The 18,080-nt window shown below is 38.4% G+C and overlaps 1 protein-coding gene across 1 annotated transcript; it reads left to right on the forward strand.

The window, feature by feature from the left end:
* Positions 1–780: 780 nt before the first annotated feature.
* On the forward strand, positions 781–9,435 carry LOC132114827 (beta-4C adrenergic receptor-like). The gene is made up of 3 exons (XM_059523179.1): positions 781–1,066; positions 7,230–8,834; positions 8,902–9,435. The coding sequence occupies exons 1-2, from the start codon at positions 781–783 to the stop codon at positions 8,474–8,476; spliced, it is 1,533 nt and encodes a 510-aa protein (XP_059379162.1). The 3' UTR covers positions 8,477–8,834; positions 8,902–9,435.
* The last annotated feature ends 8,645 nt before the right edge of the window (positions 9,436–18,080 follow it).

The following is an 18,080-nucleotide window of genomic DNA, read 5'->3' on the forward strand; positions in this document are numbered from 1 at the left end:
ATTATTATATTTTTTTATCATAATTACAATGGGAAAACAATCTGAATTGTGAGATAAAAAGTTTAAATTACCATTTTTATTCCATGACAGAAATTAGCTTCCATGCATTCCTGTCCTTATTGATGCAGACATAAAATGGATTGTTAACAAAAATTAACATTTACTTTAAAATACTCACATCAAAATTCTGCAGGCTTGTTCACACACAAAGACATCAGACATTTTTATAATGTTCTGATCATTTTCCTAACATATTTTCTGTTGATATTGCAAAGCATGTGTGATAAATTTGCTCATTACAACTCACAATCATTTGTGACCCTGGACCACAAAACCATAAGGGTCCATTTGTTTGTTTTGAGATTTATACATCATCTGAAAGCTGAATAAATACGTTTTCCTTTGATGCATAGTTTGTTAGGATCAGACAATATTTCGCGGAGATACAATGAGATGAAAAAATGAAAATCTGGAATCTGTGGGTGCAAAAAAGAAATCTAAATACTGAGAAAATCTCCTTTAAAGCGGTCCAAAATGTTCTTAGCAATGCATATTACTAATCAATATATAATCAACTAAATCAACCCCGCCCCCTCGATGCCGTCTGAGGCCAGCCACATGAAGTCATCTGCATTCTCTCCAGGGCAGTGGAGTTCGCAGTTCGCACGATGAGTGTGTGGTCACCACTGAACACAACATGAACGTTCACATTCTGTGTGCCGAAGAGGAAAATCTGCTGGCGAAAGGAGCCATAAATCACAAAAGCAGGCTGTCATCGACATGACTCTTCAGGCTAACGTTGCGACTGCTGGAATGGGCCCAGAACAACCTGGGTTCCCTGAGGGCAGTGCACCTACTGAGCAAACTGGACTGGCCCATTGGCCTTCTTTATGGTTGCCCTCAGATTCCTCTGATTCCCCAAGTATTCAGTTGGGTCAGGGATTAGAGTTGGAGAGTTTTTCTTGTGGCTCCACTCTGGGAAAACCGACATTGGATAGCGGACCTGTCACAGATGCTGACGGTGGCCCAGTGGTCCATTCCTCTGAGACGGGGCCTCCTTTCTCAGGCACGTTGGACGATTTGGCACCCACACCCAGAACTGAAGACCGCTCTGCTACAAGCACTCTCAATAAGCCCTAACTGCCTGGAATTCGGGCCTAACGACCTGAAGGTCGTCCTGAAACCAAGGCATGGTTATATACCAAAGATGCTCTCCACACCCTTCAGAGCACAAGAGGTTACCTGAAAAGAGAATAATACGGTCAACTCTTTATGGGGAAAGAGAGGAAATGCAGTTTTATATAAAAAAAAAAAAAAAAAAAAAAAAAAAAAGTTATCCGTGTTCATCTATATCCAGCACTGTATGACCAGAACTAATCGTGAGCCTTGTTTTCAATACTGGACTGTACTCTGCCAATTTCTTTGACAAAGGTTATATAACATATGGTTTGGTTAAGACAGTCTATATCATGACTATTCTTGTCAGATGAATACATTTTGTAGAATCACTTCCAGGGTATCACTTCCAGCGGTTATGGTTCAATGTTCTATTGTCATGGATTAAATATAACATGATTATTCTATCTAGATGCGTGATGCAACCACTTTCTAGGGACAAACTACTTGTCTGTCTACACTAAACAAGTGCAATAAAAGACTAGGCAGCGGAAGTTAATGTTTAAAACACAGCTATGCACAGCCAATTAGAGCAGTCACACCCAGTTAAGGACAAATATTTCAGATTTATATGGAACATGCAGCTTTAAGTGTCATTTCATAGCCTCACACCTAGTTAAGACAGTGTCAGTCAACACTTCCCTTGTGAAAATAAAGTGTGCCGATTTGTAAATATTACAAAAGGTAAAATTAATCATATTAGAGGCCAAATAATTAAAAATAAAAATCACATATATAGTATCACATATTAAGATGAATTTAAGTGAGTCAAAAACACTGCATTTATACATTTAAACTATACTACATTTTAATTTACTTGCAGTTAATATGCAGTCAAATGTCTAAAAAAAACATTCAGTTTCATCTAAGTGTATTCTTTTAAAGTGTACTATTTCAACAATAAATACTCTCCTCAAAGAGAAGAGAAAAAAAAAAAAAAAAAAAAAAAAAAATTTTATTTTCACAAGGGTTTGCAAGCGGGGACACACGCTAATGTATTGAGTGGTGTGAACAAAATAAGATAATATCAGGCAGAAAGACAAAGGAGGAAAACAGACAAAAGAGGGAAGAAAGTTGATGACAAAGACCTTGGCGACTACTCTGCCCAGATTTTCGCAGCTGAATGGCATGCCAGGCATTTGTCTTGATTGTTCTTCCTGGTTGTGGCCGGGTTGGCGTGAGTCGCAGGCCAGATAAGCATCTATTATTTTTAGTGCTGAACAACGGCCCCAAGGGAGCTGGTATCCTGTTCATATCGCGAAACACAGCAGAATGTGATCATGAAGGATACTCCACAACAGGTTGGGATGTAATATGAAAGTCTTTGCAGTCGTTCTCTCAAAAATTGGTTTTGTGCTTTGTTTAATTAGCTCAGTTAATTACTGTGCGTTAAACAAATGTTCTGTTATATATATATAATAATTTTTATTGTATATAGTAAATTATAAATTTACAAATAAATTATATTATACAAATTATAACATAACATTTATTTTTGGGGGGTGGGAGCTATGGAAAGCAAGTTACAAACAACTTCTAATTAAAGCCAGACTTCGACTAAGAAGGAATTCACAGTAAGCAGACATGTATTATCAGCCATCAGTTTGACTCGAACTAATCTGAGCACAACATGATTGACAGAGCCTCAGATAGCCTTGTGACTGAATTCTTGACATACAAAAACATTTCTGACTTCTTTGAACATGTAACACCAGAACCATACAGAAGAAGAGGATTATGAACAGATATAGTCTGAACAGGCCTTTCAGCACAGACGGACTGGGAGTGAAAAATGGCCATGGATTTTCTCCCAAATAGGCCTACCACAAACAGTCGCTATTATTTCACAATATTACAGCAAAAAAAAAAAAAAAAAAAAAAAAAAACTGAAACCATCACAGAAATTCTAATGATTTCCACTAAAAAACCACTACAAACCATTAAATAATGGCATCATGTAGTGTGTGTAGTGTGTTTTAGGACATTACAATAAAATTGAAAGCTATCAATTTTAACATGTATTAGACTAATTTAAGTGAAACAATCTTAAAAACAATCTTCACATAAACCCATTATAATGTCATATTTAGCTACAGGTAACCTTCAGCAAGCAGAAAATTAAATATACAGAAATTTAATAAAGTTATCAAACACTAAATAAAAAAAAAAAAAAAAAAAAAAAAAAAATATATATATATATATATATGCATGTATGTATGCGTGTGTGTGTGTGTGTCAATCCTTAAAAGGTACCGTTTTGCATGTTTTTTGAAGCTTTGATTGGGTTTACAGTGTGCAATAACATGTTTCGCTTGTAAAAAAACAAAGTACAGTTTACTTTCTGTATACCGCTGTTTTCACTGTCATAAAAATGGGCGGATGACTTCCTTGTTCTATGAAGTCCCTCCTTCAGAAATACATAACGAGTTCTGATTGTGCCAGCATTTCCTGTGTTGTGATTCGACAGCAGCTGAGCGCACGCTGCCCTCCTGGAAATGGGATTGGGATAGCTTTGGACTGGTTTTGAGAAGCAAGTGGGCAGGATTTGTTTTGAAAACCTGGCAATACTGATCGGAACGCACGTGCTGGAGATGTACGTCTAATCACAGAACACCTTTTCTGACAAGAGGCACATGAAAAAAAAAAAAAAAAAAAAAAAAAACGCATTTGATTTTTTGCACGGCCTACCATCTAGTTAACAAAGCTAGACAGCGTTGCCCTTTGTGTAATAAGTTACAGAAACTGTTAAACGCACCAACTTAAATAAGAAAATACACTTACCGGTGGAGGTCCATAAACAACGCCTTCTCCAGACAAAGAGGGAACTGCTCCATCTTTCAAGAATAATATTTGTGCGAATCCAGCATTAAACTGATTGAAATTGAGGAAGCGGTGTAACAATTTCACTCAGGAGACGAAAGATCCAAGTGCAGTGTTTTAATGGGTAATACAAAAATCAATATCCAAATCAGGCAAGAGGTCATAACCATAGAATCAGTCCAGAAACAAGAAAAACAAGAAAACACAAGGGAACGCGAGAAAACCATGTGACGGAAAGCAAGGACTCCATGTCACAGAGAGAAAACAGACCGGTATATATGGACAGGTGACGATGAAAGTGAAGACAGCTGAGTGCAATTAACAGGTGTGCAATTAACCGTGATGAAGGGACAATGCTTTGTGAGATGTAGTGCCTGCAGTGGGGTGCCTATAGGGAAGTGAGACCACTAGTGGACACCCAGGGAAACACAGACCAGCCACTGTGACAAGCTGTCCTCAGCAAAATGCGCTGCACATAGTTTTACATGTGGATTATAACTTTCGGGAACCAAGTTAAACATAAATTGTAAACATTGATCTCTAAGTACAGTAGTGGTGGAAATTATGATTCGTTCTAGAGATTTGTTCATTTTCAGTTCGTTCACCAAAATGATTCGTTCAGAATCGTTCACTGATTCTTTCAGTGATCATTTCTTCGTATTACACAAAATATGCCCGCAGGTGGCATTATGTGTATTATGTGTTATGTCTTTAGTCAATGAACGTATTCACTTGTTACAAAAACTGATCTGACTTTATTAAAATGTGTGTATAATCGCATTCAATATATAAAGTCTAATTAAGTCGTTTAGATGAACAAAGCACAATGTTTTCTTTCCTAATTAGCATTTTAATTGTTTGGTCAGACAGTTTGTATATTATATATTCACATTCATAAATCGGGGATTAAACGTTGAGTTGCTAAATATCAAAACAAGCGTATGTGCACAGTACCTATAACTGCGCTTTGCATTTTCCGAGATTGACATGCTAAATGGCAGACTAACCCGGTTTACTCTCATTCATTTCGTTCACGAACAAGATAAGCGATGTACCAGTTCATTTCATTCACGAACGACATGTATCCGTTCATTCAACTCGTGCACGAACGACATGGGTACCAGTTCAGTCATTTCGTTTACGAACGATAAGATCTCTAGATCTAGTTCAGACACATATGAAACTCGTTCATTGAAGAGCGTATTCGTTCACTACATTCAACAAATCACATGCTCTGTCACATCTCATACTCGAAGGCTATTGGCTCGAGGTTGAGTAATTCTTTGACAGGATGAAATGGTTGTTACCCGGTTCACTGAGCTGCGCATGCGCTGCTTATAGCGCCGCGCTGCTGTGGAAGGAGGAACTTCAGTGAACGAGTAATATGAGTCAGTGGATTACGTGAACGAGAACGATTCGTTCACCTAAAAGATTCTTTTAAAAAGAACGATTCGTTCTCGAACGACACATCACTAAAGTACAGCGAATTCTGTTAAATAAAATATCTTGCTTGGCATTGAACTTTGAGCTTTAGAATTTTACAGATATCATTTATACTCTAACAACAACATTACACACTAACTAAAGTTTGAAACATGGGATCACAAAGAATGGGACCTTTAAAGCTTCAAACGTTATTGATTTTCTCTTTTTTCTTTGTTGAACAGACACCACAGCAGCTGGTTATTAGGATTTTGTTAAAATGTTTTGGCTGCTATTACTTTAAGAGCTGCCGCTGCCACTGCTCAACATGATGCAGATCTTACATGCATTTTGCAAACTTTTCTGACTTCAGTTGAACCCTTTGAAATCCTTTATTCCGAAGGTCCCTTTGAAGTGGCCAGTTTTGAGCACTTCGGTTTGGAACGACACTTCAATATGGCGGCCATGATTGTTTTCACTCCGAAGTGCCATTTGGAGGGCGTAATATCATGTTTGAAATGCACCGTAGGTCTTATAGTCTCCACTAATGAGCCTACAAGTTGAATCAGGTGTGTTAGATGAGGGAGACATAGTGCAACTTCAGGACAGTTTTAAAAACCACTGCATTTCAGACACATGTTTTTAAATGTGACTCATATACTGTATAACAGATACTTCTGTGTTGTTCTGTGTTGTTCATGATGTTCTGCTTCTAAATAAATGCAATTCTTGTTAAAGAAAAAATAGACGGAAGCAGCAATTGTGATTGTAAATAAAAAAGCAATTAACAAGTCTTTCTTCAAAATTTCATATTTAATTCAATGTGTAATTTGCCATTTATTTGTATTTTTTTGTGAAATGTACTAGCAATTTTTAAGTGGAAATAATTTCAAGTCATTTTTTGTTTATAACTTCTGTACATTTATGGTTTTGATGTTGTTACCTTGAGTAACTTCCCTTTAATATTTATTTTTGTGTGTGTGTATATATTTTTGCATATATGTCTATTTGTAATGCATGACAGACAAGATAAAAAGTGTTTAATGTTTGCTGATTGTGTACTTCCTGTGGATAGCGAGAGAGAGAGGGGGTGCGTTTGTGTGAGACACTCTTTACAACTCCACCCCTCAGGTGAAATGTGACTGGAACTACAGCATGTTGAAAGCTCAACTCCAACAGAGAGAGAGAAAAACAGCGAGAGAGAGCAAGCATTGTCAGAGTGGGAGAGAATTTTACCACTGTTGACTGTGGGCAGATTCACTACTCCTTTGTGCTTTTGGCAGCAGAGGCACCTCTACTCGTCCACTCCACACACACGGTGGCAACACGCTGACTGAACCTGAATACTTCAACAAGACAGCTGCTTATCTGCCTTTTCTCTGGTGGCTTCAAGAGCTTTCAAGCATCTTTCATGGACCAGTTTTAACTCAGAATAAACAGGACTTATTTCCCTCCTACATCTGCAGTTCAGATGTGTGGAACGTGCTCAAAATTCTACAGGACGTACAAGTTGCGGGTTGTGCACGACTTTCAGGTTGCCTAAAGGAGAGGTGAAACAGAACTGATGCTGTTGTTCAAGATTCGGAAATAAGGTGGTCTAAAATTAAAGAATGAATACAATATTGCCATGGTATCGCAGGTTTAGACATTTCCAGCACCTAGCTATGTCTCTTCGCTGTTGCTTGTTTCTGATATTCAGTTTGAAAAATTGCATGCCTTGATCTCTGAATACTGAAACATGGAAATTCTGATGAACATCACTCTACCAACTGATGTGACTAGCAGTCTCCCAACCACTCTGAGGTGGTGAGGTGGTGGAGAACATGAGTTGCAGTCTTTGGTGCTGGTCATCATAGTGACCATCATCACCATTATTGTCTTGGGTAACCTTCTGGTTATCATCGTTATTGCGTGCACCTCCCAGCTGCAGACCACGACGAATATCTTCATCATGTCATTGGCATGCGCTGACCTCATGATCGGGGTGATGGTGGTGCCACTTGGTGCCACAATTGTCATAACAGGGAAATGGCAACTCACCAAGACTTTGTGCGAGTTATGGACATCAGTTAATATGTTATGCGTCACTGCCAGTATAGAGAGCCTTTGCATCATCGCAGTGGATCGGTACATTTCAATCACGCGGCCTCTGCAACACAAAGTGCTCCTGAATAAGTGTAGGGCTCGAATTATTGTTTGTGTTGTGTGGCTGGTCTCATCCCTAATCTCCTTTGTCCCCATTATGAATCATTACTGGCGTTTGGATATTGGCAATGATACAAACTTGAGAGAATGTAACAAGGACCCCAATTGTTGTGACTTTATAGCAAATGTGCAATTTGTTATACTTTCATCAGTGGTTTCATTCTACATCCCTCTACTCATCATGATTTTTGTCTATGCACGCATCTTTCTCATTGCCACACGACAGGTACAGCTAATCGACAAAAACCGTTTGAGGTTCCAAAATGAGTGCATAGAAAATCAGGTACAGTCGATGGACAACAGCAACTTGCCTTCGATGTGCAAAAATGTCAGAGGAACGACGGCAAGGCGGGAAAGTTCCCGAAGTCTACCATTGAGAACAACCATCGTCAAGGAGCATGAAGCCCTCAAGACACTAATCATCATGGGTGTCTTCACACTCTGCTGGCTGCCTTTCTTTGTGGCGAACATCATCAATGTCTTCAATCGAGAAGTGCCGGACAGGAACATTTTTTGTTTATTAAACTGGTTAGGCTACATCAACTCCTGCCTCAACCCCATCATCTACTGTCGAAGCCCAGAGTTTCGTATTGCCTTCAAGAACCTTTTTGGCTGTCCTTGGTTGCCCTTTCTAAAAATGAACTTCCTTTTTAAAGGGCTTCGGACTCGATGCCCCTGTTTCATGGGGTCTACAGAGCCAGGAATACCTGGAACATTCCAGAAGACCCCCACATTGCCTGAAGAAGGGAGCAGCCAGAGCAGCTACAGGAGTGAGGAAGCATTGCCGGGACTGCCACACTCCAATGGCAGCACCTTCTTCAGTGAATTCCCCGAAGCCGAGGCAAAGTTATGAGTTTTTCGTCTCATCTTACTTAAGTGCTTTCAGTTAACTACCTGTAGAGTTTTACACTTTACCTTGATAAGATTTATATTAGTACTCACAATATGTCTGGTCATTTTTTCTTCCGAAGTGCAAAATTGTTTGTACTTCTTTATTATGCATGTAAGTTTTTGGTCTGTATTGACAAACAATGAATCGCTGCTATGTCAGTAAAGTCAGTTTGCTCTATATCACATGTCAGGTGAACTTCAAACCTGCTGTAATAATATGAAATTGGATATTGTTTTTACTCTGTTTATAGAGGCTTTTCAGGAATTTTTTTTCCTAGAAGCGGGGGACACACTTGTCTATCAGATGAAGCCACAATGAAGTGGAAAAAATGCACACGCATATGCATTTCACATGTAAACAGTCATTTTACAGATATTAAAGGAGAGACGTTTTTTTTAAATCTTGAGTTTTTAGGAAATAAAAAAAAAAAAGATTTTTCAATTACTTTCAAAAAGTGGTAGGGACAATATCGGCTCAAGCGAAAAGTGGTCAGGACATGTCCCACCCGTCCCACCCACAAATTATGCCTACTGTATGTTATGCATTAAGGAAAACAGCACATCTCAAACACATTAAACAACGCATCTCTATCAGACTCACAAGCAGCCTTTCTGTCAGAGCATCTGACTATTGTTTAAAGGTGCTCCTGCAATCGTCACACCATTGTGAGATATGAACCGCAAACTTTTTTATAGGGTTACATTTTGAAACAATAACAATTTTATATGTCTCAATGATTTAGTTTGCTCTTTCTGTTTGAATTTGTTTACTGCAGTTTTGCCACTCTTGTAGTATTTTCCCATTTAATAATAGTAATTGATAGGCCTTGTGCTTTGTTTCCTAGTTTCTGATGTCATGTTAGAGATGTTAGAGGACAATATTTCTGTAAATTTACTGGATTTAATAAAATATCGCAATAACCTGCAGTCATTCTTTCGAGACATTTCTGTTACATTATTATACTATCCTAGTTTAAATCAGAAATAAAATACAAGATCATTTCTTAATAATTCTCTACTGTCTACAATCTATTCATTATTTGCATTAGATTATCACATCACTTATTCCTCAAAACTTCCTCATTTGTAATTTTCTTAGGATAAGGCGTATGCAAAATTATTAAAAGAATAACGAGAAAAGAATAATCAGTAAAGTGATTCAACCTTTTATTTGCCTGATGAACTGATTACATTGTTATTACAAACAGTGGTCTGGCCAGAAAAGAAAATCTCTTTTGCGCCATATGCAAGGCTTTGCCGGTCAATCCGTAACCAGGGGCCCCCCATCTCAACGACCAGCCATCAGTCGAAAAAAAGACCTCTCCCCAACAAAATTTAACTTTAATAAAATTATTTAAAAATACATATAAGCTTCATGCTAGGCACTTTTGTAACTGACTATATACTAATATTTAAGCTAAACATACATTTAGAGAATTAAGGGATGTTAAAATCTGCTGACCGCATGATTTCTTAAAGCCAGACATGACAATGCGCAGTAACAATCCAGGAGCAAAACTAAAAGGCATCATATGATACTTTTCTTAATGTTTGTTTTGGGTTCTTCAGTTACAAAGGGATTTTGTTTGCACAAAAAATATTTACTATAACTACTACAGGAGTCAAAATACAACTTAAATAAAATATAAAAGTAAATAACTAAATTTTAATTACATTTTATTATTTACAAAATAGACTGGTAGCTAGACAGTAGCCTATGGCTATGATTTTACTAATACAGTTGTCTGATTGATTTTATAGTCTCAAGAATTCAGAAATGACACAAAAGAATATTTTACTTAAATAAAACCAAGCACTAGTTTTTTATGTTTTTGTTGAAGAAATTATAGAGGGTAGCATTTCTATCGCAAAAAGGTGGCCAAAAATGAAACATTAATTGGATATTTTAATTAAATTATTGGTCAATATTAAACGAGGATTTGATCATCCTGTAAATGTTACAACAATAATTATTAGGCCTTTGGTGCCTTTTGTAGTCATTTGTAATAATAGCCAAGATCAAGACACCGCCAGGAGTCATCGTTAAGTAACGGTCCTTACTGGATCCCAGAGGCTCATCGGCAGGCTATTGAGTCCAACAAATGCTGAAGTTAGGGGGGATTGAACCATTGTGAAGCCCATGGTCCAGCCCGATCGTCCTGGTACCGAAACCAGATGGCACACTCTGCTTCTGCAACGACTTCCATCAACTTAACAAGGTCTCTGAGTTTGAACACGTACCCAACGCCCTGAGTGGATGAGCTATTAGATCTGCTGGGGAGGGCCCGGTACATCTCCACACTGAATCTCATGAGGGGATATTGGCAAGTACCCCTATCGGAGAGAGCTAAACCAAAGATGGCTTTCTTGACCCCAAGTTGCCACTGGCAGTATCAGACCCTCCCCTTCGGGCTACATAGGGCACCAGCCACGTTTCAATGCTTGATGGATGTGTTGCTACAGCCGCATCAGCAGCATGCTGCGGCCTATATCGACGATGTGGTCCTCCATTCGGAGCATTGAGAAGACCACCTGGATCGGCTGCGGAGGGTGCTGATGGAACTTCGGCGGGCTGGACTCACCACCAACCCTCACAAATGTCATCTGGCACTCTCTGAGGCAAAGTGTTCCTTCCACCCGTGACAGTATTTTAAGTGTTATTCAATGAAACCATACAATAATTACAACCCAAATTCCGGAAAAGTTGGGACGTTTTTTAAATTTTAATAAAATGAAAACTAAAAGACTTTCAAATCACATGAGCCAATATTTTATTCACAATAGAACATAGATAACATAGCAAATGTTTAAACTGAGAAAGTTTACAATTTTATGCACAAAATGAGCTCATTTCAATTTTGATTTCTGCTACAGGTCTCAAAATAGTTGGGACGGGCATGTTTACCATGGTGTAGCATCTCCTTTTCTTTTCAAAACAGTTTTTAGACGTCTGGGCATTGAGGCTATGAGTTGCTGGAGTTTTGCTGTTGGAATTTGGTCCCATTCTTGCCTTATATAGATTTCCAGCTGCTGAAGAGTTTGTGGTCGTCTTTGACGTATTTTTCGTTTAATGATGCGCCAAATGTTCTCTATAGGTGAAAGATCTGGACTGCAGGCAGGCCAGGTTAGCACCCGGACTCTTCTACGAACGAAGCCATGCTGTTGTTATAGCTGCAGTATGTGGTTTTGCATTGTCCTGCTGAAATAAACAAGGCCTTCCCTGAAATAGACGTTGTTTGGAGGGAAGCATATGTTGCTCTAAAACCTTTATATACCTTTCAGCATTCACAGAGCCTTCCAAAACATGCAAGCTGCCCATACCGTATGCACTAATGCACCCCCATACCATCAGAGATGCTGGCTTTTGAACTGAACTCTGATAACATGCTGGAAGGTCTCGCTCCTCTTTAGCCCGGAGGATACGGCGTCCGTGATTTCCAACAAGAATGTCAAATTTGGACTCGTCTGACCATAAAACACTATTCCACTTTGAAATAGTCCATTTTAAATGAGCCTTGGCCCACAGGACACGACGGCGCTTCTGGACCATGTTCACATATGGCTTCCTTTTTGCATGATAGAGCTTTAGTTGGCATCTGCTGATGGCACGGCGGATTGTGTTTACCGACAGTGGTTTCTGAAAGTATTCCTGGGCCCATTTAGTAATGTCATTGACACAATCATGCCGATGAGTGATGCAGTGTCGTCTGAGAGCCCAAAGACCACGGGCATCCGATAAAGGTCTCCGGCCTTGTCCCTTACGCACAGAGATTTCTCCAGTTTTTCTGAATCTTTTGATGATGTTATGCACTGTAGATGATGAGATTTGCAAAGCCTTTGCAATTTGACGTTGAGGAACATTGTTTTTAGAGCTGAAACAACGAATCGATTTAATAGATTAAAATCGATTATTAAAATAGTTGTCAACTAATTTAGTCATCGATTCGTTGCTAAATAACTTTTATTTGCCGTAAGCGGCTCATTTCGTGCATATTTCAAATCTGCGGTGACCAAAGTGTGGCAGTAATGAGCCACCGGAGGTTTTACTCAGCCAGTACAACAGGAGAAGTAGCGAATAGCCAATAGCTGGCCTTGTTTTATGTCACGTGCTTCCCGAACAGCGTCTCTGCAGCCATAGACATCATATGATGTCTATGTCTGCAGCATTCAGCGTGATGTGGGAGTACTTTACATTGAGCCTTTAAAAAAGAAGAGTAACCTGTAAACTCTGCACTACTGCACTGTTTAAGGGGACGTTCACATATCGCGTCTTTTGCGCGCTCAAGTTCGTTATTTCCAACACCGCACCGCATCGAGTTAAAAACATTTCAACTTTTCAGAATGCAGCAACCGCACCGCGGGTCATGTGACAAGAACTAACCAATCAGCTTCATCCTTTCCCGTAACAACGTTAAAAGCTCAGTCAAGATGAAAGGAACAGCTGATCATAGTTGTATATGGATTTCCATTTTGAAATAAGTTTAGTAGCAGAGCTACTGCAAGCGATTTTTTGAGCTGCAAATCCATTTATCCTTTGCTGAAATTTCCGCGTCTTCAAGGAGAGAGCACGTCATGGTTGCTTAGCAAAGGCAGACGCCTCAGGGGCGCTTCTGCGCGAGCGCTTTGGAAAGAAGGAGAAAGCGGTGCGCCTAGCGTTTTCCACGCGTTTTTAGGCGCGATTTGTGAACGGCCCCTAAGACTTTCATTTGTGCAGATTCTCCAGTACAATGTTGTTTGCAAATGTTTAGTCATAAAAGCTGATAACATTGCTTTTTAACAGTTAACATTTAAAGCTTTACAAACATGTTCTGTGATCAGTTTGTCGTTTACCAGTTCAAAATTCAGTCGTGCAGCCTAATTATGACTGAATGAGAGAGGTAAATGTAGATATTTGAAATGCACTTTTTTTCCTAAGTATTATTCACTGCTCTTTTTCACACAGCAGGTTTTTTGTGTGTGTCCTATTTTTTTTTCTGGACAACCTTCTGATGGATTTTACTTTAAATTGTGAGTTCCATTCAGGTTTCATGCCATTGGCACTTTTTTTGAAGGATTGTTTACAATTTCACAGCAAAAGCTATAAAGCTTTTTCCCAGTAAATAATAAAATACAATGCACTGCAATTTTATTCTGTTTTATCCTTATTCTTCGTGAAAATATGTTCTGAAAGATTCCTTAATAAGCTTTGTTCGGGATGTTAAACTACTTTAGGAGGTCTAAGGACTGCCATGGTGAAAACATTATTTGAAATCTCCTTGTGAAATTTGCTAGAGTATGGGTCAGTGTTCTGATTGCAGAAGAGTTCGACAAAGGATTACTAACACAATAAAACAACTCCAGGTATATTTTTGATGAGGATATGACAGTGCAAAATGGTTAAAATCTCTTAAATCTATGCTGAATGATAAAGACCATTTATTAATAATTTACTTGGGGAAAAAAATGGGAAAAACTAAAATATAAGTACATAAGCCGATTAATCGATTAATCGTAAAAAATAATCGACAGATTAATCGATTATCAAAATAATCGTTAGTTGCAGCCCTAATTGTTTTTAAAGTTTTCCACAATTTTTTTACGCAGTCTTTCACAGATTGGAGAGCCTCTGCCCATCTTTACTTCTGAGAGACTCTGCTTCTCTAAGACAAAGCTTTTATAGCTAATCATGTTACAGACCTGATATCAATTAACTTAATTAATCACTAGATGTTCTCCCAGCTGAATCTTTTCAAAACTGCTTGCTTTTTTAGCCATTTGTTGCCCCCGTGCCAACTTTTTTGAGACCTGTAGCAGGCATTAAATTTTAAATGAGCTAATTAAGTGGATAAAATTGTAAAATTTCTCAGTTTAAACATTTGCTACGTTATCTATGTTCTATTGTGAATAAAATATTGGCTCATGTGATTTGAAATTCCTTTAGTTTTCATTTTATTAAAATTTAAAAAACGTCCCAACTTTTCCGGAATTCGGGTTGTATTAATTAACTAATCATTATTGCCTTCATTGTTATTATATAAAGCATTTTATGACCGTTTAAACGTTGTTGTTCGCTATATTATCACCCACATTAATACACGTTATTAACTTAATGGTATCAAAATCCCAATAAATTTCACAGGAATATAAACGTAGGCAACCTAAAAGTGATGTACGGTTCTCATCTTAGAATTGCTTTTTTTTCAATCTCTGTGCCGGAATACTTTTGTCTTTTCCCTGGCATAGGTGTCCATCAGAGAGCACGCACAGGCATGGATACGGGAATGGCACGTCAAGTGTGCTTCGTCTGTCGACTGAAAAAAAGTGTGGGTGGATTGTTTGTCATTTGTATACATTCAGAGAACATGATTATTCTCAGAAAGCAGTGGAAACTCCAGCGCAGTTTCACTGGCATTATTGGGCATTATTCAAGTGTTCTTCGGGCATAGTGGTGTTTTTTGTGTTTGCTTCACCTTCGGTCTGGTTTACTCTCCACTGTATGTTTGGTCTGGTTTGTTTTGATTGTATGAATCAGTATGAGGTCCCTTCAACAGAATCTAAACAGACATCAGCATGTTATTCTAGTCTGATCTGTTTATTTGATTAAAATCATAAGACTGTTAAGCAACACAGCATAGGAATTCGGACAAGCATGCACAAAGACTAAAGAGCAGTTGTTTTGCCGTCCGTCTGGTGGGGATACAGTTTTGGTGTGCAGTGTTGATCTCTGGCGCCGGCTCCTGCATGCTGTAATGAGCTTTCTGATTGCTGATAAGCTTCCAAAAAAAAAAAAATGGAGGCAGAGAGAAAAAGAAAATGCAACCCATGGACATGCTTGTGTGCTTCTGCTGTTAAAAATGGATTTGTAGTTTTCTGGTAATCCTCTTTAAGCCTAAACCACACAACATGTACTGTATTTTAAGATAATTTGTTTATTGCTCTCTGTCTTTGCCTCTTTCTAGCTCTCTTTCTGTCTTTGATATCAAGTATGAAATGTCCCTCAGGACACTGACATTTGTTCTGTGTAAACATAACCATTATAAGACAGCATTCATAATTTATAATAAATAGTTTGTTGAGTTTTTCATTGCTGATTATGAATGTCTTGAATGAATCCAATGAACGTTATGTCATTTGATGTCCTCTAGATCTATTTTTTTCATCAATGTTACTCATTATTTTCATTACTCCTTTCTGTAACACAGTACATTTATATACAATACATTATAGTTAACACAAAATTAAACAGTACCAAAAACAGTCATAATAACAGTAATAGACAGTAACAACAGTATAATAAACAGTTATAATAGTATAAAGAACTTATAGCAGCAATAATTTATTAATATTTTAATAAATTTCAGCATTAAAAGGTCTATTTATTAATAATAGAGCATGGACTAATGTAAACTAACAATAAAACTAGTTTAAATTATAGAATAAATATACAGAAGGGGTTGTAATTGTACGTGTATTGTGTACCATACGGTTCACAGGCAAATTCCAAATGGAAGTGATCATCCCTATCACCTTGGAGTGGAGACTGGTTTGGAGTGAGCAGGGCAAGTGTGTGCCATTATGTAGTCATTTAGGAATCCGCTTGGTGGAGGGAGCGACGATTTGTCCGATTTGACGATTTGCCCCACCATTTGTCACTTTGTGTGCCATGACCGGAATGAACAGTGAATGTTACAGCATTTCTGACAACTGAGTTTCACTTCCAAGTTTATTGCAATACTGTCTCCAATTAATGCGTTTGACAAACCCAATCGTTTTCCTAACTACTACTTGTGCCCTTTTGTATATCATAGATATGGATATCATATCATAAAGAGCCACCAACCCATGTCTGCGAGCTTGTGCTTCCTGCCACTATCACTTCTTCCACTATCTCACAGCTAAGCCTTTTTATTCCTATATATTTTTCCACTTATTTAATTAACTATCATTTTGATACAACCCGAATTCCGGAAAAGTTGGGACGTTTTTTAAATTTTAATAAAATGAAAACTAAAAGACTTTCAAATCACATGAGCCAATATTTTATTCACAATAGAACATAGATAACATAGCAAATGTTTAAACTGAGAAAGTTTACAATTTTATGCACAAAATGAGCTCATTTCAATTTTGATTTCTGCTACAGGTCTCAAAATAGTTGGGACGGGGCATGTTTACCATGGTGTAGCATCTCCTTTTCTTTTCAAAACAGTTTGAAGACGTCTGGGCATTGAGGCTATGAGTTGCTGGAGTTTTGCTGTTGGAATTTGGTCCCATTCTTGCCTTATATAGATTTCCAGCTGCTGAAGAGTTCGCGGTCGTCTTTGACGTATTTTTCTTTTAATGATGCGCCAAATGTTCTCTATAGGTGAAAGATCTGGACTGCAGGCAGGCCAGGTTAGCACCCGGACTCTTCTACGAACGAAGCCATGCTGTTGTTATAGCTGCAGTATGTGGTTTTGCATTGTCCTGCTGAAATAAACAAGGCCTTCCCTGAAATAGACGTTGTTTGGAGGGAAGCATATGTTGCTCTAAAACCTTTATATACCTTTCAGCATTCACAGAGCCTTCCAAAACATGCAAGCTGCCCATACCGTATGCACTTATGCACCCCCATACCATCAGAGATGCTGGCTTTTGAACTGAACGCTGATAACATGCTGGAAGGTCTCCCTCCTCTTTAGCCCGGAGGACACGGCGTCCGTGATTTCCAACAAGAATGTCAAATTTGGACTCGTCTGACCATAAAACACTATTCCACTTTGAAATAGTCCATTTTAAATGAGCCTTGGCCCACAGGACACGACGGCGCTTCTGGACCATGTTCACATATGGCTTCCTTTTTGCATGATAGAGCTTTAGTTGGCATCTGCTGATGGCACGGCGGATTGTGTTTACCGACAGTGGTTTCTGAAAGTATTCCTGGGCCCATTTAGTAATGTCATTGACACAATCATGCCGATGAGTGATGCAGTGTCGTCTGAGAGCCCGAAGACCACGGGCATACAATAAAGGTCTCCGGCCTTGTCCCTTCGCACAGAGATTCTCCAGTTTCTCTGAATCTTTTGATGATGTTATGCATTGTAGATGATGAGATTTGCAAAGCCTTTGCAATTTGACGTTGAGGAACATTGTTTTTAAAGTTTTCCACAATTTTTTTACGCAGTCTTTCACAGATTGGAGAGCCTCTGCCCATCTTTACTTCTGAGAGACTCTGCTTCTCTAAGACAAAGCTTTTACAGCTAATCATGTTACAGACCTGATATCAATTAACTTAATTAATCACTAGATGTTCTCCCAGCTGAATCTTTTCAAAACTGCTTGCTTTTTTAGCCATTTGTTGCCCCCGTGCCAACTTTTTTGAGACCTGTAGCAGGCATTAAATTTTAAATGAGCTAATTAAGTGGATAAAAGTGTAAAATTTCTCAGTTTAAACATTTGCTACATTATCTATGTTCTATTGTGAATAAAATATTGGCTCATGTGATTTGAAATTCCTTTAGTTTTCATTTTATTAAAATTTAAAAAACGTCCCAACTTTTCCGGAATTCGGGTTGTATTTTCTGTCTTCCTGTCTGTTTGTGCCGAGC

This window comes from Carassius carassius, chromosome 34 (assembly GCF_963082965.1).
Source record: "Carassius carassius chromosome 34, fCarCar2.1, whole genome shotgun sequence".
NCBI classification, from domain to species: Eukaryota; Metazoa; Chordata; class Actinopteri; order Cypriniformes; family Cyprinidae; genus Carassius; species Carassius carassius.